Source organism: Chiloscyllium punctatum, chromosome 5, assembly GCF_047496795.1.
Source record: "Chiloscyllium punctatum isolate Juve2018m chromosome 5, sChiPun1.3, whole genome shotgun sequence".
Lineage (NCBI taxonomy): Eukaryota > Metazoa > Chordata > Chondrichthyes > Orectolobiformes > Hemiscylliidae > Chiloscyllium > Chiloscyllium punctatum.
The window spans coordinates 36,715,794-36,729,005 of NC_092743.1; the positions used below are offsets into that span (position 1 = coordinate 36,715,794).

At 41.5% G+C, this 13,212-nt stretch overlaps 1 protein-coding gene across 3 annotated transcripts in view; it reads left to right on the plus strand.

Moving 5' to 3' along the window:
- Positions 1-13,212, plus strand: part of LOC140476985 (ALS2 C-terminal-like protein) — a 104,593-nt gene that overhangs the window by 50,180 nt on the left and 41,201 nt on the right. For all 3 annotated transcript variants that reach the window (XM_072570038.1, XM_072570040.1, XM_072570039.1), the window contains 7 exons: positions 1,780-1,890; positions 2,836-2,897; positions 5,054-5,120; positions 6,462-6,664; positions 7,613-7,678; positions 9,260-9,355; positions 12,569-12,730. In XM_072570038.1, the coding sequence (XP_072426139.1) occupies positions 1,780-1,890; positions 2,836-2,897; positions 5,054-5,120; positions 6,462-6,664; positions 7,613-7,678; positions 9,260-9,355; positions 12,569-12,730 (767 nt within the window). The remainder of the gene's footprint in view (positions 1-1,779; positions 1,891-2,835; positions 2,898-5,053; positions 5,121-6,461; positions 6,665-7,612; positions 7,679-9,259; positions 9,356-12,568; positions 12,731-13,212) is intronic.

Below are 13,212 nucleotides of genomic sequence, written 5' to 3' on the forward strand. Positions count from 1 at the left end.
GTGAATGTTATTAGCGAAATACTGCAAAGACCCTGCTAGGTTCACTGTTCAAAAACTAAAATGAAATGGATCTGGGGAGCAATTACAATATTTACAAGTTTGCTATTACAAATTAGCTGGGAATATAAATTGTGTGAAGATTGCCGGAAGCAGCAAAGGGACTTGGACAGGCTAAGTGATTGGGTAAGAACACATCAGGTGGAATATAATGTGGATAGGTGTAAAGTTATTCACCTTGGCAAAACAAGAAACTGAATGGTTTTTAAATGTTGAGAGGTTGGAAATGCTGGTGTCCAAAGGGGTATTCTTGTCATTGAACACTGAAGGTTAGATTGGAAACAATTCAGAAGAGTAAGGCTATGAAGGCCTTGTTGCAAGAGGATTTGTGCACTGATATAATCAAACCTTGTTGCAATTAGATACAGACTTGGTGAAATTGTGCCTGGAGTATTATGTGCAGTTTTGGCCTCCGTATCTAAGTAGGACAGACCTGGCGTAGAGGGAATGTAACCGAAGTTCATCAGACTAATCCCGGTGAGGGCAGGCTTGATTTCTCTTTAGAATCTCTACAGTGTGGAAACAGGCCCTTCGGCCCAACAAGTCCACAACAAACCTCCGAAGAGTAACCTACCCAGACCCATTCCTCTACCCTATATTTACCCCTGATTAATGCACCTAACTTACATATCCCTGAATATTATGGACAATTTAGCATGGTCAATTCACCTAACCTGCTCATCTTCGGATCATGGGAGAAACCAGAGCACCTGGAGGAAACCTACACAGACATGGGGAGAATGTGCAAACTCCACACAGACAGTTGTTTGAAGCTGGACTCGAACCCAGGTACTAAATGCTGTGAGGCAGCAGTGCTGACCAATGAGCCACTATGCCATCCCCTCGCCAACATGCAGCCCCTGTTTTATGAGGAGAGATTGACGAAATTAGGTCTGCATTCTCTAGAATTGTAAAGAATGAGGGTTGATCTCATTGAAGTTAATAAAGTTCTTGCAGGGCATGACAGAGTGGATGTAGTTATTTCCCCTGACTAGTGAGTCTAGAACAAGTGAACAGCATCTCGGAATATGAGCATGCCATCTCCTCACTGAGATGATGTTGGATTTCCATACTGGGAGTGACCTGAAGCTATGGAGTTCGCGATCCTAGTGGACTGTGAAAATCCAGGCATTACATTGTTCAAGACGGAAATTGATACACCTTTGAAGGCTGATGACATGAAGGGATATAGAGAAAATGTGGAGATAGATAATCTGCCATGATCTAATTGAATGATGAAGGAGGCTCAATGTGGTGAATTGTTCACTCATGTTCCCAAAAAATTTTAAAGTTGTCTATACGAAATGTAAGCTCGTAAGAGGACTTGTTATGTGTTAGGTTAAAGGCAGTAGAATGCAGATGAGCTCACTGGTGCAGCCAGAGTATCACTGAAATAATTGCTTCTGATGGTATGAGAAGAATTATATTAAAATATTCTGAATTTGCCCAATCCAAAATTGACCAGGATTAGTGAGGTTGTTGCAGTATCAGACCCCAATGTATGCCCCATGAAGAATAACTTAATATCTGAGATTTGTGGAACTGTACTTAATAAATGTCAAACTCTCCAAATGAGATGGTGGGAAGGACAACTGAGGAAGAATATCATTTTCTGCAATGTACATTTTTGGCATGTTGAGGTGGATCTGCATTAGGTCCACCTACATTTTTCTGCAAAGCTTGCTTCCATTTCCGGACGAATAATTGTTTCCTTTCTTTCAGGAGCTTTTGTTTTTGCCAGAGCGACGTCTGAGAGAAGACAGCAAAAATATCCCTCTGACCTGCCCAGATGGCAGGCTTTTGCTCTTTGATGACAGCCTTGTGGTTATTCAGGTAAAGAGCTCAGTGTTCAAGAAAATTGATTCGGAGATGCCGGTATTGGACTGGGGTGTACAAAGTTAAAAATCACACAACACCAGGTTATAGTCCAACAGGTTTAATTGGAAGCACACTAGCTTTTGGAGCGATGCTCCTTCATCAGGAGATTGTTTCACAATCACCTGATGAAGGAGCGTCGCTCCGAAAGCTAGTGTGCTTCCAATTAAACCTGTTGGACTATAACCTGGTGTTGTGTGATTTTTAACTAAGAAAATTGACACAGTTTCATTTGTTCATCTAATGTGCTCATCTAGTTTTGGAAATGACAGAATGAAGAATGTACACACGTGAGGATTATTGAAAACATGGAAGTGGGTGACCATATTGAATGTAATCAAAGGTTTAGGATGGTTTTCTCTGGAAACTGAAGGTATGTTCACAGCCTGAACTGGAGGCTCGAAGAGTTGGATTTTAAGAGATGGAGAAGAGCACTAGAAAGGTTTGAACACAACGATGAGATTTTAAAATTGGGGATTTGATGGACCAGCAGCCACGGTCAATGAAGCCATTAACAATGGATGAATGTAGTTGATGTGAATTAAGATACAGGGTTTGGATCAGCTGCATTTTAAAGAAGCTGGAATACATGTCAATCAGGAGAGTGTTAGAATTATGGAGACAGAAGATAATAAAAACTCAGACGAGGTTTTCAGCAGCAGAAGTATTGAGGAAGGGCTAGTAATGGGTGACGTGGCAAGTGGCAGTAAGTTGTCTTTCTCTGAAGTGGGGACTTTACCGGCAATGTTTTCCTGAAAGGCTGGAGTGTAAATGCTGACTGAAGATTGTCAGAGCTCAAGTGGGAACTGAAATTATATACTTTGGCAGCTTGGTGCCTCTGAAATTATTTTTTTGTGGATTTATTTACTTTAATCCAAGTTACCTTTTCCTTTCTTTCCTTAGGGTTCTGAAAGTAGCATCTACAAGCTTGACACGCTGTGGGTGGATAACATTAGCTCTGAAAGGTGAGCAGGAAGAGCTTTGGCTTGTTGCCCAGGGAGGGGAACAGATAAATATTATCATCTCCAAATGATTGTTCATGTTGGTGTTTGGTTCAATGGTACTGTAGGAAGTACTGGTGAAATTTGGTGCCCTGCCCATTTTTTAGGGCTGTGGGCTGGGGATGGTGACAAATAAAGGCCACCAAAAGGCCTCATCTGCTGCAGAGGCTGCTAGTCCAGCATTGGCCAGGGCTTACCATACAGGGAGAACAGCAAGTAAACCTGTGTAGGGTTGCTTTTCAGGGTCCCAGGGTGGATCCCTCATTTGAAGACATTTGCTGAGAGCCTTCCGTTTACCCTAGCCACTGCCTTGTCATTTCCACCGACTCCCCTTTCCATACCATCACTCATCTATAAGCTGAGATGCAGGGTTGAACCTAAGCCTCAGGTGAGTAGAGCATTGGCCTCGTCCACTGTGTCCCTCCATGATGCTGGAGTTACTGATAATTGACAGCTCTTGTTGGGTGTGACCTCTGCCACCAAAGGCCCATTGCTGTCCAGTTAAGTGCCTGAGTTGCACTTAATTCATTGGGCGTTCCCTAAAGGATGCAATGCAGAACTCCTATTGGTTCATCGGCCGGTCTTTGGTGTGGGTAATGCTATTAGCACCATGAGAGCCAGTCCTATGAGTATTTCAGGATACAAGACAACTATTTGGCCAAAAAAACCCCATAAAATTCAGCCTTTGGATATCATTACCTTGCATTAGCTCACATTAGTGTATGAGGTATCAGAGCATGAAATTTTCATCAAGGTTCTGTGGGGGCAAAATGACAAATTGTCGTGAATCCTTGTGTGCACAGAAAAGGTAAACATATTGGTATCAAACATGGTTTATATTTAACTGAAGATCAGAGCAATGCAAGTAACAAAATTGTTCAATTATGCCACTTAGAATTATATTGGAGATTTGGGCTGATGGTTCAACGTTTTCCAAAAACAGGCAGCAGATTCAGGAAAAACAATCCATTGATTTATAAAGTCCAGCCTTAATACGAAATGCACTCCTCATTATTACAATAATCTCTCCAGCTTTCAATTACACAAATATCATTCCACAGAAAAGAACCATGATAGAAATATTGTTGATTTTATGTAAATTGCATGTAGGCATCTAAATTCTTGACTTTATTTTGTGTAAGCTGGCTGCAGCATCTCAGTATATTCACCCTTACGGATTGTGGATCGGCACCCTATTCTAGGATTTGAATATATCTGTTATTTTGACACATTGCTGCAGTACTGGGGGTAGTGTTGAGGTGTTGGAATTGAAGAAACATTGCAGTTCAGAAGCCTACCACCCTTGGTGAAGCCCCCCATAACTTGAGCAACTAATACATTCAGTTTCTTTAAAGGCATTTAATTGTTAATCAGTAGTAATTGGCTTCTGTTGTGAGCTGTGTTGCAAGGTGGAAGGTCAGGTTAGTGTGGAACATGTAAAACTGATAAATGAGAGAAGGTTTCTCGGATGCTGCCTGACCTGCTGTGCTTTTCCAGTGCCACTCTAATCTAGACTCTGGTTTCCAGCATCTGCAGTCCTTGTTTTTACCTAAATGAGAGAAAGAATGGTGTAGTGTTTCTCAATGTAGGGACATGAGAGAGTTGCTATCTTCAAAGCAATTGTTGGCTTATATTATTTGTGTTTAGAAGGTAAACGGAGCTTTTAAGCAGAATTTTCAGTTCCGGGAAGAAGTAAAAGCCATCCACCTCCAGGCTGTCTTGCCTTCAGCCTGCATTAATAGGATTTGATGATTATCAAGTGTTATAGTCCACTGTAGTGCTGGAGTGTGTCTAATAGCACTTCAGGATGGATCAGTAATAGTCTTGGATAAACCTGAAGCCAGTGTTGTGCCTTCATTATCACCTCCAGGATTTTTCGATGGTCTGTCTTGATCACTTTCATTAAAACCGTACCTATTGTAAAAGCTGGCTGCTGACAACTTTCAGTGAAAACTCTGGAAACTTCTTTATGTTTTGAGTGGATTGTGAGACGTTGTCTTCCAACATATATCACTAAATGTCCTTATGTGACCAATGTATTCCATAGTCTTCTCCACTTGAGCACTTTTGGATCTTTCCCTGAATACAGTATTAACAAAATGTATTTCTGTTCTCCTTAGAAATCAATTGAAGATAATTGTTCCAGAAGAAGAATTCCTATTTATTATTCAAGATATGCAGGATAAGGTGAGAAAGGAACTTAAAACACTGTCAAAAGGGGAAGTGATGTGGTCTTGTCACCTCCTGAGATCTGAATGTTTATGCAGTTTAGAAAATGGAATGGATACTTACCATTGTGGATGCTGGAGATCATTTATGAAATGCATTTTTTGACATTCTGGATGCAATTAGAGTTGGCCTAAGATTGTGCTTTTAAAATTGTCCATAATTGACTCTGAGCTTTAATATCAAATAACAATGTGAGAAATAAATGTTTACTAGTAATTTTGAACATGGAGGAAGCCCATACTGAAGGAAGATTTCTCACGATTTTGTTAGTGACAATATGCTGAGAATTTGCTCACCTCAGAATGCCACTTTGACTCTTTTCCCATCATTCTGGCCTTTGAGTGATTGAAGCACATGAGTACTAGTACTCCAGTTCAATTATAAGTGATTGCTTCATTGTGCCTGTGCACTTCAAGATTCCATCGCACTATTTGAAGGATGTCAGGACCTGCTCGCTAAACTATATTTATGTCCCAAACAAAATAAAGCTAACTGGTCATTTAGCTCTCTCTTTGTAGAGTGTGGCTGTGGTCAAAATGAATAATAATGTAACAACAAATACTACAAAAGTAATAGAATCATACAGTACAGAAGAGGCCTTTTGGCCCATCTGTACTGCCATAACTACATTAAATCCATACTGGATCCCGTTGCAAATTTATGTCCTAAATTTATCTGGAATAAAATTCAAATTCATTTATTTTATTTGAATTTTATCCAAATGTGAAACACCAACCACATATCATGGCATTCTTTCCTACCCAGTCTCTGGTATACGTCACAACACTGACTGGAATATCCTTCACTGGGTGGTAGGTCCCTCACCTTTCAAGTCCGAATGCTTCAAACTGAAAACCCACTGCAGAGACCCGAGCACAAATTCTGGGTTGCCATTTTAGTTTAGTTTAGAAAGTAGGAGACTATGTGCAGTGCTGCATTGAGGTGTAGTCTTTTGAATGAAATATTAAACTGAAGTTGTATATACGCCCCAGTAGCTGGATGCAAAAGCTTCTATTGTACTACTTTAAGAAAAGCAGGACAATCCTTCTACGGCTTTGTCCAACATTTAGCTCCAGGGAACATTTTCAAAATCAGACATTGTTGTTATCAATTTCATTTGATGTTTGCATGACACTGCTGCATGCTAATGGACTGCTATTAGATTTCATTATCATGGGAATTATATTCAAAACGTGCATTACTGCAAAGGGCTTTGGGATGTGCTAAGACTGTGAACAATATAAATGCACATTCTTCTCACACATTCGCACCTGAGCATTCTGTTCCTTAAATTCACAGATGGTATGGTTTTGGAAGCTGAGCCAAGCTATTCGGCAGCACTTAGCTGGCAAACTGGATTTCCCATTGTGGGGTGAAGAAGGGGCAGAGGATTCCTACAATGTGCCTGTTTGTCGTTTTGCTGCCTACACTTATAACAGCAACCCTCGATTTAAGGATGCAATCTATGAAGGCAACTGGTATAAGGGAAAGCCCCAGGGCAGGTATACAATTGTTGAGAGTTAACCTTTTCAACCAGTGTCTAATTGGGAAGTAGCACTGACAATTGTTTGATATTGTTCAGATGGTTTATGATCAGTGTTTGTTGAGCAAAATTAAGCCTTACAACCACCTGCCTGTTCCTCATTACTGGTACAATAGGTGCAGTGTGTTCCCATGAATATGTTCCCATCAATGGTATCTGTATTTGTAGACAGGGTCTTTTCATCTGAATAGCAGAAAAACCAATCCTTTTGGGATGGTCTTTGCCGACAGTTCTTGACAATATTTTCTGAAAGTAGTTCCAAGAACTGACTCGTTAAGGAATATCGATTGAAACACATAAAATGTTGGCAGAAATAATCTCTAACTTTTCTTAAAAGGTATTTATTTTGTGTAGTGATTGGGTCACAAGGGTCACTTAAAATTTAAACAAGATCCAGTTTGGTTGCCTTATTTGAGAGAGATCAGTAAGTCTGTGGAGCAAATATGGAAACTAGAAGGTGCTGTCTGCTAGGATAATGGATGCAAATTCAGTGGTAATTTTCAAAGGTAATTAGTTAGTTTCTTGAAAATCAGGACTATCATGAAAGTGAACATATTGGAAAAGTTTTTTTCCAAGAGCTAATGGGTTAAAATATGCCTTATGTATTGCAAGATCGGATGAAGAAAATCAGTGAAGTGATAACGTCTTTACCTGTAAGCAGACCCACCAGTGAGAAATGTTCAGAGCAAACAGGTCTATAGATCATGAACCCATACCCCCGATTGGATAGGGGATAGGATTTGTGGATCTACAGTTTTCAGATCTACACTAATTGCCAGTGCTATTCATTGCCGGGTGAGACTGATTGCAGAACAAATCCCTTCCTTCTAATTTGGGCACCACCTTGAATTTCCTAGGGTTGTGGATAGCAGCAGCTATTTAGTAACTGGTATTTTCATTGGTTTAGTGGAATCATGAAATGGCCAGATGGACGGAATTATGCTGGAAATTATGAAGATGGTCAGGAACATGGGTAAGAAATGTCAAGACTGTCTAATTCCATCACTTTATCATCACCTGGCTCTACCCCCGTCTCAATGTCTCACTCTGTCAACTACTGATACCCTGATCTAAGCCTTTTTCTTACCTCTAGGCTTGACTGTTTCAGGGCTGCTGGTGAGTCTCTTGTTTTCCAGCTTCCAGAAACTTTAGAATCATCCCAAACTCTGCTGCCCATATTCTCACTTGTACAAGTCCTGTTTAACTCTCATCCCCATATTCTCTGACTTGCATTGACCTACATACTCCTGGTCCAGCAGCAGTTTAATTTTAGAATTTCCATCCTGATTTTTGAAACTTTCTATTGCCCCACCCTTCCTATAACCACATTGAACTCTACAGTCATATGCAGTGTTCTCCATTCTAGTCTTTTGTGCATCCTTTGCTTCCATTGTTCCAGTGTTAATGGTTATGCTTTCAGTTGTTAAGTGCTAGAATTCCATCCTGAAATTGCTCTGCTTCCCTACCCCTATCTCATCCTTTAAGATGCTCCTTTAAATTCCATCCATTTGCCTAAGCTTTTTGGTCACATCTTAATGCCCCCTTCATGCCTAATTATTTTCTTGTTGAAGTGCTTGAAATATTATACTAAGTTTGAGGTTTTGTTCGTAAAATAAAGGCAGTTCATGTTCAATATTAGACAGGTCAGGAAACATCTGTAAAGAGAAAAAAGAGAATGTTTCAGGTCAATCGTCTTTCATCATGATATGTAAACATGGTCCAATGTAACTTTCCCAACCATGACATTTCTGGCTAAGAGCTTGGCTAGCAAAGTGTATTTACGTAGTTATTTTCTTCTTTAGTGGGTCTAAAAATCTGCTCAGAATGATGAGATGGTGATTCAATTTGTCCGATGGTTTTAAATAATCTAATCAAGGAGAGTTGTTGCCATATTCCAAAAAGACACAGCCCACTTTAGCGTAAGATCAACACTTATTGCAAGTGAAATCAAGGTCATTTCAGTTTTCATGATGGATAACTATCAATCCTATGAGGCCCACCACTCTAGGAACGTCTTCCTTTGGTAATGTTTTTACCGTCCATTCAACTGATCTCCCACCCTTGGCCCGATCAATGTTGCCAAATTATGCACTAGTAAAATGCTTTGGAACATTTTGCTGGTACGATGCTTTCAATGCAGGTTGCTACTTAACTGGGTCAGGTGGAATTTAAGAGGTGCAGCCATCATACAAAACAATTAACAAAATGTGCTGTATGGCTCCAAGGTGAGCTAAATAGCTATATTGCTTGGAGGAGGGGGAAGACTGAACGTAAGCACTCCACATTCATCCTGCCACCATTAAGGTTCCAAGGCCTCTGCCATACAGGCATCCTTTCTGATTGACAGAGTACAAAATTGTGATGTGCCTGTCTCTTCTGGCATTGCTTCAGGAAAGGGAGAGAGCAGCATTGTATCCTGGCTTAGTCAGCATCATACAGCTAATTATCAGAGGGTACACAAGTGAATGGGAACTGGAGGGGCACAAGTAGCCCCTTGGTAAATTGGGAATTCCATTGATTTATGGGTATACTAATGACTTGTGCTCTGTTCTAGTTTTGGTGTATATGTTGCTCCTGGAGGACCAGAGATCTTTGATTGTTATAAGTGTCACTGGAGAAAAGGGACGATGCATGGCTATGGCATCTGTGAGTAAGTAGATCGAATGTTTGAATCCGTGTCATGGTCAGCTCTCAGGCTTTGAAACTAGAAAGACTTGATTTGGTGCCTCAGTTCCCAGCAGATTCATGTTATCTATCCTTGATTAACATATCTGTTTCTCAGCATTCCAAACCTTTGCCTATATCTGACATTAAACGAACCAGTTTTTATTTGCCCAGTTTGTTCCTTCTTTCCTTCCTTGAATAAAAATCTCACAAAGAGCAAAGAACAGTACAGCACAAGAACAGGCCCTTCGGCCCTTCAAGTCTGTGCTGCCACATTTTGCCCTTCCATGCTAAAACGGTCTTCACTTACAGGATTCCCTTCCTGTTCATGTATTCATCCCGGGTGCTTCTTGAATGCTACTATTCTGCCTGCTTCCACCACCGCCTCTAGCAACATGTTCCAGGCTCTTTCCACCCTTTGTGTGAAAACCTTGCCACACACATCTCTTTTAAACTTCCCCTCCATTGTTCTTTGAACCTGTGTCCCCTAGTAATTGACCCCTCCATTGTGCAAAATAAGCCTCACACTTACACTCTGTTCATGCCATTCATAATCTTATAAATTGCTACTAGGTCACCCCTCAACCTCCTGCATTCCAGTGAAAACAAACCCAGTCAAACAATCCTTTCCTCATAGCTAAAATCCCCTATCCCAGGCAGCATCATGGTAAACATTTTCTGTATTCTCTCCAAAGCATCCAGGTCCCTCCCCTTCCTGGATGTCTCCATCTCCATTTCTGACAATTGACCCAATACGGACATCTACTTCAAACCCATCGACTCCCACAGCTACCTCCTTTCAGGCCCCAACCTGTAAAAACGCTATCCCGTATTCCCAATTCCTCTGCCTCTGCCACTGCCATATCTGCTTCCAGGAAGAACAATTCGACTCAAGAACATCCCAGATGGCCTCCTACTACTTCAAGGACTGCAATTTCCTCTCCCACATGCTCAACAATGCCCTCCACATCTCCTCCACTTTCTGAATCTCCACCCTTGAATCCCAACTGCTCCAACCACAACAAGGATAGAACCACCCACACCCTGGTCCTCAACTTCCACCCCACTAATGTCCGGATATAGAACATAGAACAATACAGCACAGAACAGGCCCTTTGGCCCACAATGTTGTGCCGAACATTTGTCCTAGCTTAAGCACCTAACCATGTACCTATCCAATTGCCGCTTAAAGGTCACCAATGATTCTGACTCTGCCACTCCCACAGGCAGCGCATTCCATGCCCCCACCACTCTCTGGGTAAAGAACCTACTCCTGACATCCCCCCTATACCTTCCACCCTTCACCTTAAATTTCTGTCCCCTTGTAATACTCTGTTGTACCTGGGGAAAAAGTCTCTGAATGTCTCCTCTATCTATTCCCCTGATCATCTTATAAACCTCTATCAGGTCACCCCTCATCCTTCGCCATTCCAATGAGAAAAGGCCTAGCACTCTCAACCTATCCTCGTACGACCTATTCTCCATTCCAGGCAACATCCTGGTAAATCTCCTCTGCACCATCTCCAAAGCTTCCATATCTTTCCTAAAATGAGGCGACCAGAACTGCACACAGTACTCCAAATGTGGCCTTACCAAGGTCCTATACAGCTGCAACATCACCTCACGACTCTTGAATTCAATCCCTCTAATGAACGCTAATACACCATAGGCCTTCTTACAAGCTCTATCCACCTGAGTGGCAACTTTCAAAGATCTATGAACATAGACCCCAAGATCCCTCTGCTCCTCCACCTTACTAAGAACCCTACCGTTAACCCTGTATTCCGCATTCTTATTTGTCCTTCCAAAATGGATAACCTCACACTTGACAGGGTTGAACTCCATCTGCCACTCCTCAGCCCAGCTCTGCATCATATCTAAGTCCCTTTGCAGCCAACAACAGCCCTCCTCACTATCCACAACTCCACCAATCTTCGTATCGTCTGCAAATTTACTGACCCACACTTTGACTCCCTCTTCCAAGTCATTCATAAAAATTACAAACAGCAGACGACCCAGAACTGATCCCTGCGGAACTCCACTTATAACTGGGCTCCAGGCTGAATATTTACCATCTACCACCACTCTCTGACTTCGACCAGTTAACCAGTTCTCTATCCAACTGGCCAAACTTCCCACTATCCCCTGCCTCCTGACTTTCTGCATAAGTTCCATGGGGAACCTTATCAAATGCCTTACTAAAATCCATGTACACTACATCCACTGCTCTACCCTCATCCACATGCTTGGTCACCTCCTCAAAGAATTCAATAAGACTTGTAACGCAAGACCTAACCCTCACAAATCCGTGCTGGCTGTCCCTAATCAAGCAGTATCTTTTTAAATACTCATAAATCCTATCCCTCAGTACCCTTTCCATTACTTTGCCTACCACCGAAGTAAGACTAACTGGCCTGTAATTCCCGAGGTTATCCCTATTCCCTTTTTTTAACAGGGGCACAACATTCGCCACTCTCCAGTCCCCTGGCACCACCCCTATTGACAGTGAAGATGAAAAGATCATTGCCAACGGTTCTGCAATTTCCTCTCTTGCTTCCCACATAATCCTAGGATATATCCCATCAGGCCCGGGGGACTTGGCTATCCTCAAGTTTTTCAAAATGCCCAACACATCTTCCTTCCGAACAAGTATCTCCTCTAGCTTACCAGTCCGTTTCATACTCTCCTCTTCAACAATATGGTCCCTCTCATTTGTAAATACTGAAGAAATGTACTCATTCAAGACCTCTCCTATCTCTTCCGACTCAATACACAGTCTCCCACGACTGTCCTTGATTGGGCCTACCCTCGTTCTCGTCATTCTCATGTTTACATGGATACAAAGCATCATCCTCCGCCATTTCATGCTTTCATGGACTTGGCTAACACAGCCCAACATCTGAAAGGGGAAATTCAAAACTTAGCATTGTTATTAATTTGGTCTGGGTTGTCTAAATGCTCTGTAAATTCATTACAACCCATGAATCTCAGGGTGATACAACTCTGTCTGCAGCCGTTCTATACTTATTTAGTGGAAAACTGAATTCAATAGAGCAAGTTTACTAACCGCACACAAAGTAAAGAATTTATGGCTTGAAGATTTGAGTTAACTGAGCACAGGCTGGGTGTTTCATAGCTTGTTTGTGATAATGCTATGCAACTCAGTCTGAAAATGTAAATAAAACTAATTTGTTTCTAGGTATGGAAATGGAATGACTTACAAAGGTTATTTTCAAGACAATCAATGTCATGGATTTGGAATTTTACACAGCTCGCGAATGGAAAATCTTCCCTTTAAGTATGTGGGACATTGGGAGAATGATAAGAAAAGTGGATATGGAGTATTTGATGACCTTGACAGGTATGAGACAATCTAATCAGTTACTGTATTCCAGTACTGAATCCATAGGCAGGGAAGGAGAAAAGATCAACTTTCCTTCTTATTGCTTATGGATCAACCTTATACTTCTACCTTTGTAACTGGCCTCGATCAACCCAGGATGCTAGATAAATTATGAACCTTGCAATTTTAGGTCAGTCAGAACCAATTTATTAGATCATAATGTAAAGTTATCAGTCAGAACAAACATTTCAATTGTCATTTACCCCTTAAGTGATCCCTCAAGTCCTGAGCTCTTTGATGACTGAATGTATTTAGCCACTGAATAAGCTAGGCCATGCACCCAGGGAATGTTTCTGCTCAGTGAATTGATCTTGGTTTGGATGGCAGCAGTTCCTGGACTAGATGGTGGAATTAATAAGCGTACAGCTCCACTGTGAGACTACTCTGCCAAGGTTCATTGCCACCACATAACTGGATGGCTGGTTTGCAGTGCAGAGTGA